General features: G+C 38.2%; 2 protein-coding genes across 19 annotated transcripts in view; one reads left to right on the top strand and one right to left on the bottom strand.

The window, feature by feature from the left end:
- Positions 1–5,979, top strand: part of ESR1 (estrogen receptor 1) — a 178,988-nt gene extending 173,009 nt beyond the window's left edge. The window contains exon 10 of the mRNA XM_074537738.1: positions 791–5,979. Within this exon, the coding sequence (XP_074393839.1) occupies positions 791–1,025 (235 nt within the window). The 3' untranslated portion in view covers positions 1,026–5,979. The remainder of the gene's footprint in view (positions 1–790) is intronic.
- A 6,661-nt stretch (positions 5,980–12,640) lies between these two features.
- Positions 12,641–23,672, bottom strand: part of SYNE1 (spectrin repeat containing nuclear envelope protein 1) — a 293,660-nt gene continuing 282,628 nt past the window's right edge. For 16 of the 18 annotated variants that reach the window (XM_074537722.1, XM_074537721.1, XM_074537729.1 and 13 more), the window contains 4 exons: positions 23,362–23,574; positions 22,292–22,381; positions 20,409–20,467; positions 12,641–14,376 (listed from right to left, as the gene is read on the bottom strand). In XM_074537722.1, coding sequence (XP_074393823.1) covers positions 14,136–14,376; positions 20,409–20,467; positions 22,292–22,381; positions 23,362–23,574 — 603 coding nt within the window. In that variant the 3' untranslated portion in view covers positions 12,641–14,135. The remainder of the gene's footprint in view (positions 14,377–20,408; positions 20,468–22,291; positions 22,382–23,361; positions 23,575–23,672) is intronic. The other 2 variants (XM_074537731.1, XM_074537733.1) reach the window with 1 other exon arrangement.

Genomic DNA, 23,672 nt, shown 5'->3' with positions numbered 1-23,672 from the left:
TCAGTCTCCTATAAGATTCAATAAAACTTTGACTTCTATGCAGCCACTTCTCACAAGTGTCATGATTGCAATTCACTTTAGAAAAGAGATTTAGGATTATTATGTGAATTGTACGGATGAGGATAAATGCAGAAAAACTAAATTCCAGTCTAGAGGACCATTTCTTTTGCTAATCAGAGGTGAGCTGCCTAACACCCTATTAGTAATTGTAGCAAATGATTCTCCCAAATTGTGTTTTAAGGTAACTTATCAGTGGATGAGGTGTTAAGAGGATAAATTTCTATGAAGATATGCTATAGATTTTATTATTATGAAATCACAGGAAGTGTTGCTACACAGATTTTAATTTTCATTATTTCAGCTAATGAAATTTAAATTAAACGCCACATCTTAGCTACTAAAGCTGAAACATGCAGATTTTACCTCCTGAACTGATACACAGATCTTTGAGGGAAAGTCAGGGGATGTGGTTTTTTTCGCTTGTGTCATTTTGTAGAGTTTCTTTGTTCTTGTGTTAATGAATCTTTTTTTCCCTCCCTCTAAAAAGACTTTGTACAATTAAGGAAATTCTAGATGTATAGCAGCCTGCTACATTCTTGACTACATCTGTCTGTAAAATTCTTTGAAGGTGCTCCTGTCTGCTTAACTGTAGCAGATGTGTACAGCAAATGCACAGCTCATTTGTTTAGTACAAGACAGGATTTATATGAACCCAGCAAATATTATTAGCTGGTAGCTTTCTCACCCCATAGCATATTTGGGAAGTAACTTTTTTCATCACAACCCACAGCAACAAAGGAATGGAGCACCTGTACAACATGAAGTGTAAGAACGTGGTTCCGCTCTACGATCTCTTGCTGGAGATGCTGGACGCTCACCGGCTGCATGCGCCAGCAGCCAGGAGTGCTGCGCCTGTGGAGGAGGAGAACAGAGGCCAGCTGACAACTGCATCAGCCTCATCTCATTCCTTGCAGTCTTTCTATGTTAGCAGCAAAGAAGAGGAGAATATGCAGAATACAATATAAATGGGAGTCAGCATATACAGTGGTATGGGAAACCAGCAGTGTTCTACCTAGCTCATGCTTCATTTCATCTACAGTGCCACCTTTGAAAACACTCCAGTGACAACAGACACCAGCATTTTCCATATGAGTGTTTGTCAAGCGCTTGCCTAAATTGATTGCTTATGCTAAATGGAAGACATTTCATTACCATGGATAGCCAGGAAGGATTGTCTGGCTAACTTGATTTAAAATTTGCAGTGTTTTAATTTAATTTTGCATCTTATTTGGGTAACTAAGTCCTCATCTGAAGCATACATTCATTTTGCTATAAATTGATAGGCCATACCACCTATGCATATTGGTATCTTCATGAGTGGTGGTCTTTGTTAATATCCATCCAAAATCCTGAGCTCACTTAGTCCTTTACTTGCTTGAAACTTTGAAGCAATTTGGTAGAGATTGTGGATGACTTTTTGGGCAGTGTAAAGAGAAAGTTACCTGGCATCTGTGTGCCATAGGGAAGCTGCACTGTGAGAGACTGCCTTCGTGAGTGAGATTCCTGCCTCTTCTCTTCCTACAGTATAAAGGAACTGCTGTCTGAGAATTATAGTATTTTACCTCGCTGGCTTACATCACCAGACAACTCCCTTTCAACCTCATTCTGACCAAACTCTTAGGTACCCTTACCATATCCTCCAGATGAATTGCTTTGCATGCATGCTATTTTGTCTGATCCTAGAAAGCTAAATAATTTTGTTGCCCAAGAGTGTAAATCCAGGACAACATGGCAAACAGTGATAACATAGAGAATTACTCTTGAATCAGACCAGATGATTACAAAAATCATGAGGTCTTTTAAAAAGGTCTTCACACACATGCAGGATCCAGCACTATTTACAAAAAATCCCTCCCCTATCCTGTGCTTTGTTGTGCTACAAAGCAAGGGGTGAGGATGCTAGTGTGAGACTGGCACGGAAGGATGGGATGATCCCTTCCCACTCTAGCAGAGTGTGGTGTAACTGTGTGTGGGAGGGCTAGCATTGCAGTCAGAGCAGCAGGTTTTTCTTTGCCTTGGCATTCTTTGGCTCTTGTTGTGGCATGCTTCAAAATCACTGCTAAGTGCCAGCTCACCTGTGACACCAACACTAGGCAATGAGCCTCGCACATGGTGCAGACTTTGGGACTGCATGTTCAGAAAGATGAATCTTTCTCCATGCATATCTGTAGCTCCTAAGGATATTCATAAGGATCAGTTTGATTCTTCAGACCAACTGTAAATATACAAAAGGTCCACTGACATCAAGAGTTTCAACAAGACGTGAAAGAGACTGAAGAACTCCACATGATATGCTATCCAAAGTAGGAGTTGGTGCTGCTGTTTGACTGACTCTGTGCTAGAAAACTAAATGTCAGGGAACTTTGCTGGGTACTGGAATGAGATTATTACATATGCCAGGGTTATTTTACTAATGTAAATGATAAACTTTGCCTGTGCTATCTGCACTTCTGACTTACAGGTGCAGATTGGGAGTTAGCACGGACCAGGGACTATTCCAACAGCTGGTTGGAAGAAACTGCCCTACCAGTGAGGCTGTTTTCCTAGCATATGTGTAGGCTGCTCCATAGCAGCTGGCAACAGTGCTAGTGAAATGGTTCAGGGATGCTTTTGCTATAGTTGAAACCTTTATGTTGATTGGAATATCCCGTAGAAACTCAATATAGGAAACAGTGCAAGTTATGCCATACAGGAGTGCCTATGTCTAATCACACTCCCTGTCACACAGGCAGAGTCTGTGTGCGGTGAGATCAAGTTTCACAGCAGTTGTGAAGGCAGCAAGGCATAGGACAGGTCTGTGCTTCAATTAAGCATTCAATTCTTTAGTGAATGTACATAATGGTGTCTATAATAGTTTAATGTACATATCTGAGGATATGAGCAGTTTGAAAGCCTAAAGCTACATGCTACCAATGTTTGAGAAGATTCCTTGAAAAATGCCAGCCTAAACATGTGAAGCGATCCCCGTAAGTTCATAGGCCTTTTCTTGATGCATATGATGGTGTCATTTTTTTCTGAATGTGCTGCAGATTTTGTCTTTTTGTGTGTTCAGTAAAAGCATGCGTGTGTGTGTACGTGTGTGTGTGTGTGAGCGCTTATTTGGTACCTAAGGGCTTTTTGAAGGCTCCTAAATGTCATGAAAGAAAATGGAAATTTTGAGTTTTTTTAGTGGCTGGTTTTCATATGTGTTAGAAAAACCATGAGTTTACTGAAATGAGTGCAGGCTAAGATCTGAATGGAGCACAGGAATCCCTGTAGTTAAATTCATGTGCTTACACCGTCATCATTTACTTGTAACTTAGTGTGCATTAGAGCTGCTCTTTAAATACTGTCTGTACATGCAACTTGTTGTCTAGGCTAGAACACACAGATCAGGCTCATAAGCTGGAAAACAAATTGGTTTAAATGAATGCCTCCCTTCCTACATCCCAGAATGAGTAATTACATTGATTCAAGTGTAAATTTGACCTGGAGCATAAAAGGTATTACACAGAGAGCAATTCACAACAGAGGGTCAGATTTGGATGATACCATAGAGGGAAAGTACCTTTACTCTCATGAGATTTTCCTAGTGAAGATGGAAAAGCATGATTTGAAGTGGTATGCAGCAGTCAGAAGGGTATCATAATGTGTCTTGGAATATATAGAATAATATCAGTCAGCTCACAATAACTATTAATTCTTTCCTGGGATCAGGCCTTACAAGGAAGCAATTTAGCTTTCATCCAGTCCTCTCATGTTTGTGGTAGCAACACTGAAGGGCAACCTAGAAAGAGTGATTCCCAGTAATACATTAATTTACCTTGGGGCAGATTTAGGATCCATGTCATTAACTTTTTATTGAAGCAGCACCTTAATGAATATAGTAACATTCCCAGAGTTATCTATAAAGATGGCCCCCATATCAGACAGATGAATGTAGCTATTTAATTGATTAAATAAAGTCAATGATACAAAAATCACTTTTTCATATGTATTTCTGAATGATGCTCTCATGTATGCAAACAATTGTGCCTGACATTTGGTAATTGCTATTTCACACGATGCTATTTTATGTGTGTGTATATATATATACATATATACTTTATATTTGCAGCTGACAAACCAGTACTACCTGAATATCTGGTGCTGGATATTACATAAAAATATATAGCATGTAAAAAGAAAGAAAACTTTTCAAGGCAGCTAATTATGCTTTTACCAAAACATTCATAGTGATGTCTCTGGACAGCTAACAAAATAATTATTTTGTAATGTTTATACATGGATTTTTTTAAAAAAACAAAAACATCAAAAAACAAACCCTCTAGAAACATAGGCAATGTAATACCAGCACAAGGCAAACATAAATAGACCAGACGAATTTGCTGTGCTTGAGAACATGGTTGTTACTGAAGTATTGCAAAAAGCTTGGGAGGTAGAAGAGGAGATAGGGAGATGTGTAGCACTTAGTGGCATCAGAATATGTGGTGTTTGAATATGTGAAAGCTACTCTGGTTTATAGTGGTTTGAGCCATGTCTCAATGTTGCAGACTTTGTCTCAGGTAAAACTCCCAGTTGGGGTAGTAAGATTTGTACTCGGGTAACATAGTTTAATGAAAGTTTTTTGGTGTGTGTTGTGATAAATTTACTATTATGTTTCAGTGACATCACTTGATGATTTTTCTTCTTCTCTACAATGAGGGGTTTAAAAGTGTAATTAAAGAAATAATCCAAACTGAGCTCCCAAGGATATTGCAAGGACTGTCAGCAGATCCCTGGACCATGAGTTGAAAAAAAGCAAGCAAAAAAACCCAAACCATCCCCTTCATATGAATCAGGATTTGTACTGGAGCCTCCATCCATTTCAGTTGATAGCAACTAATTCCTTAAGATCTGTGCCAAATGTTTAAAAATAAGCAAACTACCAACAAAATAAAAAATCTGCCTCAGTAGGTCTTTAGTCTTATTGCAGGCTTTGTGAGAACATGGCAAGCCCCTCTGTGTATATAATTTCCTGCTTTAAAATTAGAGTGCAAACTTAACATACACATAATGGGTTTTGTATATAAGGCATTCTCAGCTGAATTTGTGTGAAGTGCATTTCTTACTTTGAATAAAGACACTGATGTTTTCAATGCTCTCTACAACCGTGATATGGCTGTACAGATATTGAGTCAACACATGTAATAGAAGGGTGATGTTAACAATGGTATCCTAATACAAACCAATCTTTGCTGTCACCTGCAAGTGTAGCATAATCTCAAATTGATCTCAGAGTTTAAAATTAATGTTTTCCCAATATTAATATCCTACTCTTTCTACTCACAGTTCCCTTTCATCCTTCAAATGTAGGTAGCCTTATATCCTGAAGGTTGTTTTCAAAGTGATTGTTACCCATAAAGGGTACTTGGTTTTGCACTGTGTTAGAGACATATTACATTCTTTTGCATTCAAATGTGCCTAAAGAAAATAAATAAACAAAAATTTAGAAAAATATATATGCTGCCATCTTGCAAATTAGAAAATTCTGCAATCCTGTGTGCCTATGATTAGAAGTCTGTTTCTTCAGAAAGTGCCCATTGAAAAAGGAAGGGATAGACTGCTGGTCACGAGACTTGCATTACCAAGCCACTTTATGTATTACCTTATTGTATGTACTATGAAACCAATGCTTTTGTGTGCACTATGTAGTCTGTCAATGCAAAGTCCTTTCTTTGGTATAGGCTCAGCTGTCGTAATGTATTTGTCAAAGTATTCTGTTCTTTCACTGATGCATATGAAATTTTTGACAACTTTGGTTTTGGTGAGGTATATTTTTCTTTGTTTTGCGCCTAAAAAAGTTCTAAAAAAGTCTAAATAAAAAATATGGTAGGCTACCTGATTGGTGCAAGATTTTTATCAATGTATTTGATGTTGAAAATAAAGAATTAATCAGAATATATTGTTCAATTTTGTTATATTTTGCGTGTTTAAAAAATATGCTTCTCTGCTTATTGTTTTCCAGTGGGCAGCAAAATGGTATACTGTTTTTGAAAGAATTAGAATGTGTCTGTTTCTGTGCATCTAAATGAAAGTTAAAACTGTTTCTTAGTTTCCTTTCTTTCCCTGTAAAGAATCAGAGACTCCATATCTAGAGTCAAAACCAAGCTAAGCGTAGTCTCTAGTAATCCTAATGACACCAAGAAAGTTAGCTAAGTACCTATTACTTTATGTGCTTTAATGTTCTTAGTATTTTGGTTACATTCCTTATTTTGGCTTGTGAAATAGATTATGGCAGAAGAGAAAAATTGTGTGAGTTTAGCCTTCTCTAGCTGGCTGCCACTTCCCATGAGCTAGCTTACATCAAGGGAAATAGTACTCCTTTCCCAAGTGAAACAAATCCTCAGGAAAAAAAAATTTCTTGACTAAGGCAGTGGGAAGGGATGAAGTGAAATGAAAGATTCTTTTATTGACATAAGACCACTTTGAACTCAACTCTATTCTGTAAAACAATCTAAAAATTATATTTGGTGTTTGCAAAGAATCAAACCAATAATCTATAGCATTTGCATACATACTGACATATTTCAATAATTGCAGTATATATATTTATCAGTAACATGGAGAGAATATGGTCCCTATATTGATTATTTTTAATCTATTTTCTGTGCTGTGCTGGTTCAACATAGGACTATTGGCTCATAGGTTCTTTTCTTATATGAATATATATGTAAAAGCTCTTTGGTTTTATGCGATGTTTCATTGTACTTAACTTAAAAGGAAAAAATTATAAGATGGTTACCTTGATTCCAAGTATCATCTCCATGGAAGACAAGACAGGCAATATACTTAGTTCATGCAAAACTTCACCTAATTTGCTTGTTAAAGCAAATAACCTATTCAGACTCTTAAAAGAATGCTGGGGACTGTTGGGATTTTTAAGTGCTGAGTAGAACTGAAAATGGTTCCAAATAATGTCATTGTTTTGCAATACACTTCCATAACAAAGAACTTGACTCCAAGTTGCCTCTTTGGCCACAAAGGGCACATCAGAGTAATAGGAACTAATTGCACATGTACATGTGCTCATAATAAAGTAATTTTCAATGCTGATTCAAAATAACACCATCTCATTTTAACCACAGGACCAAACAAGCACTTGCAGTTCATGGTGAAATGGCTTAAGAAGACAGTTGCTATATAATACTAAACTTAGAGACTTAACCTAAAAAAAGTAGCTAGATCAGAGAATATTACTGCAAAATCAAAAATATGGCACTCCTAAATGAAGAAGTGCACAGATAAAGTTTGAACATACTTACCTCTGCAAAAATGGTAACAATTTGAATGGGCAAAAGATTGCACACTGCCTGGGATTACACACTGAGGTTAGGCATTCTTTTGCCCATCTCTTTCTGCAGCATGACACGACAATACAGCATCACAGTGCAGTGAGCTAGGAATGTGTCAGTGGAGACTGTCTAGTCCAATTCCTGGCTCAGAGCTGGATCACCTAAAGCAGATTTCTCAGGGCCATGCCCAGCTGAATGTTGAATAGCCACAAAAGGAGATTCTTCTACCTCTTTGGGCACCCTTTTCCAGTGTTTGACGATCTTCATGTTATAAAATACTTTGCCTGTGCTCAGATGGAATTTCATGTAATTTAATTTGCATCCAATGCCTTCTGCCCTGCCAATTGGAACAACTGGAAAAAGTCAGTCTCACTCACTTTCATTCCCTCCCATGATGTGTCTTCTGTGATGGGAGAAGGTGGATGAGATGTCACCTTGCTCAGACACCCAGAACTCACCAGGACTAATGCCTCTGCAGCCAGGCAGGGCACATTTCAATAGTCAGGAGCCATCTGAGACTCCAGCTTCATTCCCAATTTTTTGCATCTGTTGGGTGAAGAAATTTGAAAAATTTTACAGGAAGGACATTCCTTTCTATTTCACTGCAAAGCTTTTACAACTAAAACTCCTGAGTCCATCATCCTTGCTTCCCTCACGGCACACTCAACACCTTACAGGGCAGCTTCCCCAGGGGATCCTGGACAAGTTGGCATCCCCCACACCCCTTCTTTCTCTTTTAGCTGACATGTAAGTGACATCTGTCTTGTTCTAGCATATTTCATTCTATTTAACTAATTAGAAAGGTAAGACATAATTAAGGCATAATCAAAGAAAATATTTGATTTGACTGCTTTTCTTTCCTGTTAATTCAGGCAATCCTCATAATGCAATGATAACAGCTTCTTCATGGGCTAAAGCCTCGGTGTGCTCAGTCAGTGGGACACCCTCCCTCATTAAGAGCCTTTTGGCCACGCTTACTCCCCAAAATTAAAAGATAGATTTAATTTTTTTTTCCTATCCAGAAACTGCAACATTAAAAGCCCCATGAAACAGCTGTTACTTAGGCTGGAAACGCTTTACATTGCCTTCCTCTGCATTACACTGCTTGTCTCCACCACCTACACAGTGAAGAGGAGAGGAAAATCCAAACATATAAAATAGCACTCATCAGAGTGCTCACATAGAAAGAATGCCCAAGGAAGGTCACTGCCTACGTGTTTTTTCTTATCCCCAGCCAGGCTCCAATTACTACCATTCACCACGGCATCCTGCAGACACAAAGGCTCAAGTGTAAAAATGGTCATGAAGTCTTCAGGAAAATTGACCATCAAAATAATAACATTTGGCACTTAGCTCAGCAGGAACAAGGCTAACTAGCCTTCATGTCCCTTTAAGAACTTTGTGCTGCAGTATTTAGGTGTCATTCTGCTAATGTCTTCATTTCTGCTGGCATACAGGTGATATGAAATTTATCTCCTGCTGTCTTCCATTCCTACACATTTGTGAATAACTTCAGAATGCTGCCATTTTAACCAGATGAAAAATGTGCATATGAGGGAAGGATGTGTTTTCAGGCATTTTTTTAGCCAGATTTTGCAATGCTTTTGGGACGAAGGTATTTAGCTTCTCTACAGAAAAAGATTGAATGCTACTGTCTAAAACAAAAAAGAATGTGACAAGAAGCAAATCTTTATATTTTTCACTCACCTCTTCAAAACCTGTGTCATCTATGGAAAGATGAACGAGTATGTTATACTCTAGAGAAGAGCAAAAAGTGCTGTCCATTTTGTGGTAAGAGAGCACATAAAAGCTTGAAAGTTTAGCCATTCATAGGAAAGCAGGAAAGACTGAATTCCAGTCTGTCCTTATAGGATTAATTTTTGCTTACATTAAATCTGAAAATAGGAAAAGAAACGATGGCTCAAAAATATCTTGTTTGTATGTATGTATGTATGTATGTATGTATGTATGTATGTATGTATATATGTATGTATGTATGTATGTATGTATCTATCTATCTATATCTATTTATCTATCTAATCTATCTATCATCTATGTATCTGTCTCAACCAAAATCCTGCAGCATCATGCTTTCTTCCAGTACTTTTTTCTCCCCTTGCCCCCATAATCTTCGTATCTGCCAGCACCATGCTTCAAGTTTAGCGAAAGACTCAAAATCGCAACCATGGTTTAACCTGCAGCTCTATGGCCAGGAGAGCTTCCCAGACAATTTCTGAATTGTTTATAAAAAAAACCAACTAAAGCCATGAATGTTCCACTTGGATAGCCTTGCGAACACTTATATAAAAAAGTGGACTCTGGTAGGTTTAATTCCAGCTGTTTTTTAAAACATCCTTTCTAAAAACAAAGGAATGGAAAACCCCACAATTTCAACATCCATAACAGCAGTCTCCCAGGAATTACAACATGCCAGAAAACAAAAATTTGCCTGATTTGAGTAACCTGTGTGAAAGCTAGATCCACATCTGCATGATCCCTGACCAGAAGAGCTCTCTGGTGCACCTCTCCCTCCTCACCAAGGACACTTTTGATACAAGCAATGGACAATACTTTCCTAAAGCATCCTGTCTTTCAAAAAGTTAAATGTGCTAGTGTAATTCAGACATCACTGTGGTCAAATCCATTTGCTGTGTTTCAGATCTTTAAATAGATTCTTACTTGAACAAAGCAGTTTTGGCCAATTTATTTCTGGAATGATATATTAGCTGGCACCAAACAATAAATGCTACAGCTTTCAGTTCCTATCTGCTTTTAGAGCTACCATCTAACAAAATTCAAATTTCTGTCACTTAACCAGGCTGTAGTCTATGACAAATCTTCAGTGCTTCAGCTAGCAGTTATTAATTTCCTTATATCTTGTTTCACAGGTCTTTATCTACTCCTTTCTGGGAAGACAAATGAATTCTCTAAATAATTCCTATTTATTTATTTATTTGGGTATATTATTAAAACATTCTAATGTTCTTAACATTATGACCACAGCACTACTTCTTCCAAATACAGGTTTCATGCCTATGTCCCTCTGGGTCTAATTACAGCCAAACAGGGCAACAACAACAGAATTCAGCTGGCTAAAGTGCATTTCACAACATGCTGCCAACGTTAAAACCACTCAGCCAGTGCCCAGACAAGTTCCCTTATGGAGGGAACTCTATGCCTATAAAACACACACATCACTCAAAAGATCCCTCCCTGCACTCTCCTTTCCCCCTCAATTTACACAAATACGGCTTTGGATGAATTCTGTATTTGACTGCTGCCAAACCATCCAGCTTAAATCAAAACTCACTATCCTGCCTTTTTCCTTTCCATAACCTTTTGCTTTAAACACCAAATAAAATATGGTAAGTGCCAGAAAGAGAGCAGATCAGGGGTTTCTATTGCTTTAGAATCTTTATTTCTTCTCCTTGACTTGTTCTTATTTCTCAGAATCCTCCTACAGTTGCTACGTCCTGATAGTATCTGTAGTTTGAAGGCTGTGAGCAACCAGTGTCGGTTATGCCTTTGAACACACAGACACACATCCACTCAGATGCACATGATGATGATGAGCATGTTGAGAGATGCTATCAGTTGTAAACAGATCTCTCAACCACAAATAACACAAGACTGAGGGCCAGGGATGACGGATCATAAGCAAGCCCGGTATCTTTGTTCTCGTTCAATAGCCAGATGCAGAAAAACACTCTAAGGACAGAGAGAGCGATACTGCTCACAAGGTGTTCACAAAGCTGGAAAGGTGGCAAACCAGTGGTGAGGAACTATTGATCTGCTGCAGAAAGAAGCTGTTATCACTGCTGGAGCAGGGTGGGGAATAGGTAATGTGTATCATCATGCTCACAGCTATGAGGAATGAGGGCACACTACTTCTGTCAAGTTGAGATCATTTGTACTCCTAACATTGTCAGATGTCTCTAAATATCACTCTGCCTTCAGATTTTGCAAAGCATGGTCCACAAATGAAGCTCCACAAAGAGATGCAGAGTGTCCAGGGTAAATCGTGCTCATTATTTTTCGCTATTATCAATACAAGCATAATGACACAGTGCCTTGATACTACAGTCTGAAGTCACTGAGCAACCTTTTAATACTCACTAGCTCTGAGGTGACTAAAAGCCAATAAGCAAGGTTCTGAGTTGCCAGGTATGTCTAGCTGGGGGGATGATTAAACCACTACAGAAGTGACTGCATTTATCTACAGTAGAAAAGGGGAAAAAAATACAACATAGTTATGACCTGAGCTCCCCAAGAGGCAGTCTACTTTCTCTGTGCATGAACACACAATGTCAATACAGATCCAGAGTTCAGCAGCTCCTCCCTTTCCTCATGCCTTGCAGGAGAGGCTGGAGGTGCATCATCAGAAATCAGCCCTTGTGTTTATAGAGCCCAAGTAGGTGACGCTTCAGAAAGAGGAGAGGTGTTGGGTTGCAGGCTTATCACAGAGACAGGGCATCTCGGATTCTAACTTGTGCACCATACTTAGAGAGTTTTAGCATCCTATTATCAGGATGAGAAGGATGCCCAGGCTGCCAAGCTGGCTAGTGCCACTGGCTGCAACGCTTGATACCTTTCTGCGTGTGTTTTTTTCCCCTACAGCTGCCCTCTTTAACCTCGTCCATGCTGTGGTGATAAATGCATATACTGGTATCTCGTGGGGATTTGAAACTCAAGGTAGACTTCTGAGTCACTGGTGCACTTGGGATGGAACTTGAGGAGAGCCTGGCCACTTATTTAAATTTTGCCTTCTTTGTGTTAGTTTTTAGGGTCAAGATCCAATTCTGCAAAATCACATGTGCTCTTCCTTGTAGCCCAAATGTGTGTTCCTTATCTATGTCTACTGAGTGATTATGAATATTAATCTAGACTAGCATTACTTCTGAATAGCAATGAAGGAAACTCAGCCTTGAAAAGAACACATACTTGTGTCAGTCCAGACTTGTGTCTTGGACATTGAAAATATTTCGTAAGCATACATAAACCTTTACACAAAAATGTTAATGTTACACTTATGTGGAAAGGAAGCATTATTTGGCTTGTCCAAATGCTGGAATTCAGCTTGTGGTTCCCTACCTCTGACCACCTACTCATTACAGCTCAAAGGATGACATGCCAAAAAGTAATTTTACATAACAGCAATTAATGTGCTTGTAATTTTTTTCTGGCCTTGTAATTTCTGTCATGCAAGCCAATATATTCTAAGCAGGACCACTTACTCAGAAGAAAAATTCACATTGTGTGTGTCATGGCTCCAAATTCCCCCAACTTATTAAAGAGCAGTAGTGTAGAGTCATGCTCTGTATTTTTTTTTTCATAATTGAGAAGAATCCTGCTCTTTCAAAGTCGAGTTCTGACTGATAAGCTGGGCAGAGTGCCATTGAGTAGACTGCAAGTTTTTGCAATAGTTCTGGAAAGGTAATGAGTTTTCAATTTGTTCTCTTATTCTTCTATTTACATTTATGTTTTGGGCCTATTCCACTAAAATAATGATGGTTAAAATGAAAAAATCTATCTTGGTATTGAGCTGCTATGGAGAATATAAGGAATATCAGAATATCAGGTTTCCAGTATACCCACAGGAAAAAATCTCTTTCAGTGTGGATTGGCACAACTCCAATTGTCAAAGATTGCACATTGTCAAAATTTGAGTGCATACACAGAAATATAGATGGAAAACACCCCATACAGGTGAGAGGGAACTTAGAGAAGCAGCTTGAAAAAAAGAAAAACCTGAAGTGATGAGTCATTAATCCAAAACATGTACTGCTTTCAATATCAGCACAACTTGTAATGTGATACTTTCCCATGTATTCTGCCAGCTGTCATTTTCCAGATCTTGTCATTCAAACATATACCTAATGCCATTAATTTGTTACAGAATTTTTTAATTCTTTTTTGAAGCGCATATGGATGTCTTTTTTTTTTTTTTATACCATACATATCTCATTCTAAACTCAGAGGTTTCCATAGTTGTCATTAAAAAGCACGTAGACAAAATATTTTATGGTATCTATAATAAATGCAAAGAAATCAATACAAACAAAACTTGGCTTAGCAAACTGTACATACATAAATATGTTGTTTTTCAACTTGACATTCAACATTTTTTCCTCATAAAAACTTCTGCAATCTTATTTATTACATCCATTTTTTTTTAAACCTTAAAAAAGTGCTTCTCAGATTTACACCTTGTGCATCCAAAGCAAAAGTTAGAACACCATGCCTGAAACAGAAACCACAGGGAATAATACATTGCCATACAAGATTCTTTAAAATTGTATGTTACAAATGCTCTAAAATTCCTTAAGCATTGGTTATTTTGTATACTGTAGATACTGAGAGGGTATTTAACAAAGACTGGCTAATGGGTTGTTTGGAGCAGCACACAGGAAAGGATCTACAGTATCAAGTCCTTGGCTATGCATAGTACAGGGCAATGACCTGGATATAAAGTGGCTAAAAGATCCCAAAAGCTGTACAGAAGAGGTTTCCCTCACATACACTGCATCCTCCTTAGTACCCGGGATGCGAGTATTGAAATGATGCTACTCAGGTAATACGTTGTGCACTTTGATACTGATACACTGATGTGCTTGGAGCCGAGTGCCAGCAGAGAAAGATTCGGGCACAGTAGTGACAACAGCAGATAGGTAAAGCTGCCACGCTGAACCCTGTCCCCCTTTCAAACCATCTTGCTCCCAGCCAGCACTCCAGCAAGGGCTCCCGCTGTCCCACAGGCCTCCTTCACAATGGAGGAGGACCATTCATGTATTTCAGCATGGGGTGGAAAGAGCGGGCAAAGTTGTTTGCCATAGCACAGCTGTAATCCTCCTCGGTCATGGGCACCAGGCATGCCAGCCCGATCAGGAGCAGCAGGAGCAGCTGAAGTGGCAGAGCAGCTCTGAGGACTCTGAGGAAGAAGGATGGGCACCACCACGCTGGCCCAGCCTCAGAAGGGGAGGAACCTGAGCCACCTCTTGTGGACCTAAGGAAAGAAGATGGGCAGTTGAATACACTAAAACATTGCTGCAGCAGAGGTTGCCCTTGGGCCCTCAACCTCCCCTGAAGGCCGATTTACAATTTGCACAGACTTTGACTGACAACTGCAGAGGTATTTCTCAGTGAACATGCTATTTCCCTAAAATTTTAAGAGACCCCAGATTTCTAGACTGGGTAGGGAAACACCAAATGATCACAATAGAAGGGTCTTTGTGACCCCACAGCCCCTTTATAATTTTTGGGGAAGATTCTGCACTTAAAGCACATATAGCAAATGGGGAAAATAAAAGGTGGGTCATACCTGCCACATTTGTTCAATGCATGCTGTCTAAAAAAGTGGGCCTTCTTGTTTAAAATGGCCAGTCACATTTGGTTTGGAGAAGTTTCTACATTTGTTTATGTACAAAGTATCCATGAAGGTATAATGCATTGAGATTCAGTTACATAATTTTCTGTCAATCAATACACCAGTATGCAGATAATGGGGACTTATTTTCTACAAAGCACATTGTGTTTTGCATCTTGCACAGAATCAGCAGTTAAAATCTATCTGCTCAACTGACTTGACATCATCACCTTCCAAGTGATTTTCTCCCTCATGTTGATGGATCTGACTTGAAGTGGCACATACCTAAACACGTCTATGCGGCAGTAGAGATCTAACACAAATATTTCCAAAGGGACACTTCAAAAATCCATTCTATAATTTAATGAAACATAAAGACAGAAATTTCACATTTTTCTTTTTGACTGAAATTGTCAAGAGCTGAAAAGAGTGACTAGGAAAGATTAAATCTGATGGTCTCAGTGTGCTAATTAAATGGCATGGGAAAATACTGTCTTTCAGCACAAGCCAAAAATGGAAGAACTCAGAGCCTTCAAGTACCTTGCTTCAAGAACTCTGCTATTAGGACATTAGATCATGAATTTTGTCTCAGATATGTTGCTATAGTATATTGCATGGTTGCTATGATCATGAGGCTTCAGAACATCTATCATCTCCTGAAGTTTAAGAGATAAAAAGTCTCCTAAAGAGATGGGAGAAATCAGGCTTATTGGCTGTGGTCAAATGCTCCCCAGTAAAGTAAGTATGGGGTGATGTTTCCTTAGTGTTTCTTTGGCTTCCCCTTGTTCTTTTGATCCTGCCTCCCTGATAAATCTGACTCTGTGTGGGGAAGCATCCAAAAATAAAAATATCATCTTCAAAACAATGCCTGGCTTAGCAAGGGTTCCCTTTGCAAATGTTCAGAAAAGAGTTATTTTTGTGCTTGAGAGTATTTTATTTTCTTGTTCATATATATATACAGCACCCCACTATGAGGACTTCAAGAAAGCCAGGCAAATTTTAAAGTTCAGGTGGCCAACAGATACATAAACACTAATTTAGCAGATATGCTAAATCATTAGCTTGAACTAAATATTCCAGGAAGCAGTGATGATCAACACATCAGATCTTGTGCTGTCTGAATCCATAGTATTGTAGTGCAGATGGAAAGCTGCTTATTGCATAACATGGGATCACATATTATAAAAAAGATATTGAAAGGACATGGCACATTAAACAGCACCAGAGCATTCCATACAAAAGCTCAGTTACATCAGGACTTCTTCTGTCTGAGAATACCAAGACAGGAAGTTAATGGCCTGAGGCAGAAACAAAGGGAACAAGGAGTGCTTAATTACTTTCCAAGCATTTGATTGCACAGCCTACCTATTTACAAGGCTCTCATTGTATATACATTGTTAATCCAAATGAAAAAGTGACCACATTTCTGCAGCTGCTAACTGGTATTAATGAGCAAAGTGTCATTTTCTTCATTGCTCCAGAATTACTCTGGGGCATCACTGGGTGTCAGAAGAGGAATTTCCAAAAATCTGAATCAAAAGGTAGCAAAGTTTTTCTTTCTGGTTTGTCTTTTCTTTTTCTTATGCCTTTAGTAGCATGATCCAGCACTTCTTGCTTTGTGTTTTACAAAAAAGAATTGTAATGTAAGCTTGCATGGCTTATCTCAAAAGGAGCACAAACTTTCAAAAACTAAAACAATTCACAGCAAACCATACTTTCTGCAGTGAAGTTGGGTATTGAAGAATAATACTGCATGGAAACAATTCAAAAAGCAAATAATGTAATGTTACAAAAACATCTTCAGAGGGGGAGCTATAAAAAGTTTGAGTGCTGCACTGCTTGTGTTTATGGCAGGCCCACCTCTACAATCTACATAATTGACTGAAATATTGAATGGGCCATCTTAGAATGTTTAATAGATTTGGTAAGGAGAGATGGTTAAAATTATGCATTGTTAATAAAAAAAGCTCACTAGTTTTAAGGACAGAACACCTATTTACCCTGGCAGGAGAAAGGAAAGCTGAAGTACTGTGCTCCACTTCGGAGAAAAATCTAATTTCTGTTCTTGAGCTTGTCTCTTTAGCTGTCTCTTCTGATTGTTCCACCATTTGTCACACTGTGAGGAGGCAAAGAGGTAAGGCCATCTGCTAGTCTCTCCAGTACACAATTCCTATTTAGCAGATGAAAGAGGGAAGCACAGCTGCAATCTGGACCAACAGTGAGCTTCCTCATGTCAAGAAATTTTATATATTAATCTAAGTGCAAGCAACAGTTACCCTTACTTTGAGAGTTTGTAATGTCAGTGATATTGGAACTCTTCTCTAAGCATTTCAAGAGGGGAGAAGCTAATTTACCAGGCTATACATAGGACGGTCAAAGCGAACTTTAATTTCAGCTCAGAGGGGAACCTTTTTGTAAAGATGATTGCTACTTTTTTCCCCCAAGGAAAATATGGTTGATGTAACCAATCTGTATTGCAGTAAGCATCTGAAAGCTATCGAAAAGGAATTTACCATTCAAGTGAAGCTGATAGAAATAAATAAAGTTAATTTACTGCTAAATGACTAATGGAATGCAGAAAACAGGCTTACATTGAAAGAAGCACTGCTGGCCTAGTTGGATGTTATTTACTGCAGTTAATCAAGAATGGGCCTTAATTTAATATCTTTATTAAAAGACTACTGCACAAAATACAAGAACAGCAAATTTCATCTCTATGACAGATGCTGAAGGTCGTTGCAAATATCAGACAGGATTGGCTTCTTGCACAGAACAAAAGTGAGTAAATCTAATAAGTTTAAGAAACAGCAGTTGTATACGATATTTAAGTAACAAGCCCTAAGTGAGAGTGAGGGAGATAACTGGGAAAAGAATCATGGCAAGCCAAACCCAAACCTTGTGTTTGAGCTACTGTGTAGCCATGAGTATAATTTTGTGGGCAAAGGGACAAAGAGTGATGTGGTTTGGTCTGCACCAGGAACAGCAAGTGACCTTTGAAGATCCACTAGTCACTTGGGGAGGCTTGGGGAGAGCAGGAAATGGAATTTGGCACTATGGCACCAAGACCTGAATAGAGCTGCTCAAGAGAGACAATGTAAACACCCCTGAGCAAACTGAACCACTATTTTAATCTTTTAACATTTTAATCACTTCAAAAAAATTCACAGGCAAAGATCCAGGTCTGCACTTATGACAGCTCTCTTAAACTTGAAGAAAGAGGAATTGCTTTTTGGATTTTCTTTCTCACCTAGCACACAATTACTAATACTGCTTGGATGAGACTCCAGTTAAATCCACAACGTAGCGTCTAGCTTAATCCTGCACATGCACTATATTTCTCCGTCTTTTTGTGGTGATAATGGAGAAGGCAAAGTGATATGACGCTTACTATACACTAAGCATGGCCCCTCTAATTTTTTAGATGAAATTTCCTTCACAACTTCTTGTGTGATAAACCTTTTAGGATTGACTTTATTTCTCCTTTATACTAAACCTAACAGGGTTTGCTGATCCAGTGCAAGATCAAACACAAAGTACTCTGATCAGAGGCATGTCAAAATATTAAAGAACACAGTGACAGCTTGTACCGCATTATCAGTTAAAACCGCATTATACATCAACCGCAACCTGTCTGGCTTGCGCATTTGATTAAGTTTCCTATTCAGCAGTGACTCATTCGTATTCTATGCTTGTCTGAATGACAAATTGAACATTGTGTTGTGCTGCTACAAGATGTGTTAATAAACAGTGCTGGAAAGCCTTGATCTGAAAGGTGCCACAGCAATGCCACTGCTAGAGCAGGGGTTGATCCCCAAGCTGCCAAACACTGCTAGCTGCTCTTCGAGCCAGGGGCTCGCACCTACAACCAGAAACCTCAGAAGGCTGGCAGAAGTGGTTTGACTACACAGGAGAGTAGAAAAGCGCACACAATGTGTTCCTTGAGTACAATGGTGCTAGTGCAAGCGTGCTGATCTGTCAAAGACATCGTCCCTGCTCCTTGCTGTTAGTGGCTGCAGAGTAACGCCCCTCTCCTCCCGTTTTTTCCTCCCTATGAGAAACAAAACGCCAAACTTCAGAGCAGACTGGAGCTGAAAAATTAGTTCTCTTTCTCCATCAGACAGAACGATGGGGTTTACATACATCACCTATTTTCTATCTGGTTTCCTCTTGTTTCAAAGGAAAAAATCCTTAAAAATAGGCAGCTTCTTAGTGAGTGTGGATGCAGTAAAAAATAACTGTTCTATTTGTTACATGGTTTTATAACTATGCCACTATACTCACAGTCCCTAACTACACATGCAAAGCAAACTTTTTAAAAGAAGTGTTTATGTAAATATCTACATGGTATATAGTTTTGCTCTTTACTTCATTTATAATGAGAATAAAATCCTAATTTTGCTCATAAAAAAAATAATGCTCTAAAGTATGCTTTTTGTCTGCTTGTTTGTGGCTCAATTACTGTATTAAATCTAGTGTTCACTTCTTTCTTTTACTCTAACAGGAGTTATTAAAAAAAATTACTTAATTTTGTGCTTTCTTCTTTCCAACATAAAATCTTTGATTCTAACAGGAACTATTTTACAAACAAATCAGTTAATTTTTGATATGCAGAGAATAAATGAGATTTAGGTTAAATGAGATTTATTATTAGATTTAATAAGAATAAATGTACCTTAATCACACTTTTTGATTATTTTAGCAGTGTGCAAGACACTGAAATAGCAAAAGATGTCCCCTTTACACACGTTGTCTTGCTCCTTTGTTTTTTAACTTTTTTTTTAAACTTCATAATTGTTGAGGCTAGTAAACTGATCAGTGAAAGAGCGAAGGTACACACATCACACTGACAACAACAAGAATGCAGAAGCACTGTTAGCTGCGGAGATGACAGGTTGCTGGAGACACCGTGGAAAGCAAGAAGCTGTAGCTGCACGCCTGCTCTCTACTGGTCAGACAGAGATGGGGCAGTGCTGCTCCCGGAGCAATGCAGGGATGTGAGCACTGGGTGAGCCATGGCAGTATTAGCATGTTATACTGCAGTTCGTCTGAGGAGGGGAGAGAAAGTGATCCCGAGTCTCAATACTCTCAGATTCTGACTTTTAGTTTTGAGTCTAAAGTATTGAAAACCCACAAACTGAACAAAACGTTTCAGGAAAAAAAAAAAAAAAGAAGAAATAAATAAATAAATAAATAAATAAAAGGATGTTAGTATGTCTCATCCAGATCTGTGGGTTTTGTGAATTTGAGAATATGATATTGGCCTATTACCTGCCTTAATTTAATATCTAGAGGTAAAGAGGATGATAGAAAGTGTTTTCCATTAACTTACTAGCACTCCTCTTAAATCACATCAAAATAAAATAATCATTAAATATCATGAGTGTAAACACAGACTCACTCTGATTAGGCATATGAAAAATAAATGTTGATTACACGGGATTTCTGTGAAGCAAAAGCTGCAGCTGTCCAAGGATTAGCCTGTATCTCTATTTAACAGAGAATCTGAAGTAATTGAAAGTCCCTTTTGCTGAATGATTAACAAAAGGGAAGTTACCACTTGTGTAAGTCCTGACCCTGTGCTGGAGTCAGTGGGACCGAGAGGAACCATGGCCAATTTCTATCATCCTCTTGGCGTTCTAGAACAGAGTGCGGAAACCAGGAGAATAAGGTACCTGCTATGTGGACTGCTGACAGAGGGTCCAGGCTGTGAGAGACTACATTTGCCCCGTGGCTGTTTGCAATGAACAGGGGGTAAAGAAAGAAGAATGTTCAGTCCAGGCAAATAAAGACAAGCTACTGATGAAACTAAATAAAAAGTGCAGCAAAGGAAACATAAAAAAAAATAAACCAAATGAAGTGACCAATACCCATGAACAAGGAAACTGGCTTTTCTTTGCACCTAGCTGGTTATGAAAATTATTGGAACATACATAGTGAACTCAATAATAACAGTTTAGACATTATTTTTATGAACAGTAGCTCTAGGTTTTACATAAATTCTCTATAAATTTAGTTCAAATAATAGGCAATATGAAATAGATGTTATCTTATTAAATTGAATATGGAAAAAAATATAGATTTAAAAATGCACAGGCAGAAAAATTAAAAATCCCAAGGAAGAAAGGTCCAAGACCCTCCTTTGTCAAGTTGTGCCTCTCCCACACCCCACGATTTTGAAGGCCAAATAACGGTAGGGGCATTCTTGCACTCACAGCTATTTGCTGGATTATTTAATGCAGTTAGATGTTTATAATTCTGATTACATTTCTTTTGTATTAGTATTTATTTATTTAGCATCAGCATATTTGGCACTGAAATTCTGAACACTTTAGTATCACTTTAGTCTTCAAAATTGTGTGGGCGCAGAACCCAGAAGTTTGAAAACTAGACCCAAGGAATCATACAAATTAGCTATGAATTATGGAGGAAAAAAAAAAGTAGTAACTATATGAACAGTAACAAATTAAGAGACAGACAAATCAGTATTAAAATAATAAGATGAAACCTATGATAATTCTACATGCTCTCTAAACACAGATTTATGGTAAAATACTTCTTCATTTCCTGTAATGGTCAGGCAACCTTCAGTTACACCTGTGATATTAGAGTTATTAGAATCTATTTAGGTTTAAATTTAAAAGACAAAAGCATTGACCTCTGAAATAAAATGTTAAGGTTTATATTCTTTCTCCTTTGGAAAAGCCAGTATTCCTTTACATTCTCATACTAGCATCTAAAAGGAAACTAGTGAATGTAAACAAAAATTAAAAAAGTAAATTAATTTCAAGAGCCATAGATTTATCAAGACAGAACTCAGAGGCTTTACAAAAAAGTGCAAATGGAAAAACAAAACAAAACAAAACAAAACCAGTCTGATTGTCTTAAGAACTAAGAGAAAAAGCAAATTAATCAACCAATAGAATTGCAGAAAAAGACAAAATAATTGCAGTTCCAATTTGGGCTCAGAGTATGGAAGTGTTAAGTATTAGGCATGTATTGCTATATTTCTTGAATTTTGTGCCAGCGATGTAAATGGACAACTCCAGAGTTGCCACTGTAGCCATTGATTAAGTCCTGCACAGCTAGCTGGTTTGAATAATGTTTTTGTGCCCTTCAGGTCTACTTAGCCATTCATCCAAAGTCTCAATAAGACCATCTGCAACCTGCATCAGAAATGACAAAAGAACTTATTGAGATTCTTGATGAAGCAGCTCTGAAGAGAAGGCCAAACAGAAATGGAGGACTGATTATACCAGACAAGACCAGACTTTGGGGTGCTGCCATCACTAGAGCAAAATACAAGAGACACGACATGCCATACCATGGTAAACCAACCACACTGACAGCCCTGGTTTCAGATAGTATTTACCACTTCTGATTTCATGCAGGATGGGATATGCAGCAGGGTTGGGGAAAGCAGCTGTGTTTTCCTTTTGGTTTCTGCCATTTCCTTTCCTAACAAGTGGGAAGGGGTGACTTCCAGCTGACTAGAACTGCTGTAGATATCTATTGTTCCCACCCAAGAGGCGGAAGAAGATAAATTACACGAAATTACCGTTCTCTGTCTGCTTGGAGTGCTTCTTCCAGATACAGGACTCACTGAGCCTGATGTGTCTAATTCATCAGAGGACCATGAGGACAATTCCTAAAGTTCAGAAGGAATGGAGCTCAGAAATACAGCAACTAGCCATAGAGGTAAGCAAACTAGAAAAATTACCCTGAGTGAAATTCCAGCAGAGTTATTTCCCAGCCAAATAAAATAAAGCAGTTACATTTTGTCACCAAATTTTAAAAGACTAAGGCATTACATGTTTTCTCTGTCAGCCCTAAAGGAGAAGAAAAGCAAACAATAGTTAAAACTTCCTTTGCTTAGGTGACACATTTTCCACCAAAGTCAATACAGGGGAGAAAACAGTTGTTCTTCATTGGCTGTGAACTACAAGAAAAGTTTGATATTACCAAGATTTTAATTAAACAGGTAGAAATCCACTAAAAGGAGGGAAGAGCTAAGTTCTTGTGCTTTACGCACTCTGCTAATCCAAGTCCTTTTAAAAAAGTAAACTAAAGGAGAGCCTTGAAATCTTTACTCTGTATCTGTCACAGCTGGCAAAGACGTGAGTAAGTTCCTCTCAAATACCTGAGGTACACGACAACTTGAAAAGATTTGGACTATAGCTCACAGCTTAAAAGGCACTTATGAGGGACTCCTTACCCTATTACAGAATTTATTTTATGCTTTTTTTTTCTCTTTGACAGAGTGTGCATTTACTTCCTTTCCAGTGACAACTGACATATTATAATTTTCAGTAGTGTTACTGGAATAATTATCTCATATACTTTGCTAGTTGACTGATTCAGTAATAGCAGGGTAAACAAACCAAGAAGCTCAGTAATTGCTACATCAAATAAAAAAAATACTGAATTTCCCCCCCCTCCCATTTGAGAAAAGATATTTACAATATGAAGTTTCAGATTACTTTATGATATTCAAGATTACATGTTCCATCTTGACAAGCACTGCAAACCACAGAAACAGAGCAGCCAATAGCAATGATCAGACAAAGGCAGTCAGAACAGCAGGAAACACTCTCAGTGAACAGAAAGGAATTAAAAGAAATGACTTACCAGCTGACTGCTTGAAATGTCTAGAATTTTCTCTAGGTCTTTAATATGACGTGTAACCTCTTTCAAGAGCAGCTTCAGTCTGTTTCCAATGACATGTACCTTTTCTTTGGCTTCAAGACAATCCTTGCCTTCAGCATTGACTAGCAATTGGCAAGACATATCTTGCAGTGATGCCACCTTCAACTGAGACTCCAGCAGCTCACGTCTGATTTGCTGTTGCCAAGGCAAGCATTAAATTTTTTTAATAGCAGTCAAAAAAAAAAAAAGTAGAACTCACAAAATTCAACATTTTAAATTAAAGAAATGGAAAA

The sequence above is a fragment of the Zonotrichia albicollis genome, chromosome 3 (assembly GCF_047830755.1).
Source record: "Zonotrichia albicollis isolate bZonAlb1 chromosome 3, bZonAlb1.hap1, whole genome shotgun sequence".
Classification (NCBI taxonomy): domain Eukaryota; kingdom Metazoa; phylum Chordata; class Aves; order Passeriformes; family Passerellidae; genus Zonotrichia; species Zonotrichia albicollis.
The sequence above is the reverse complement of the archived record's forward strand: the minus strand, read 5'-3'. Positions and strand labels throughout refer to the sequence as shown.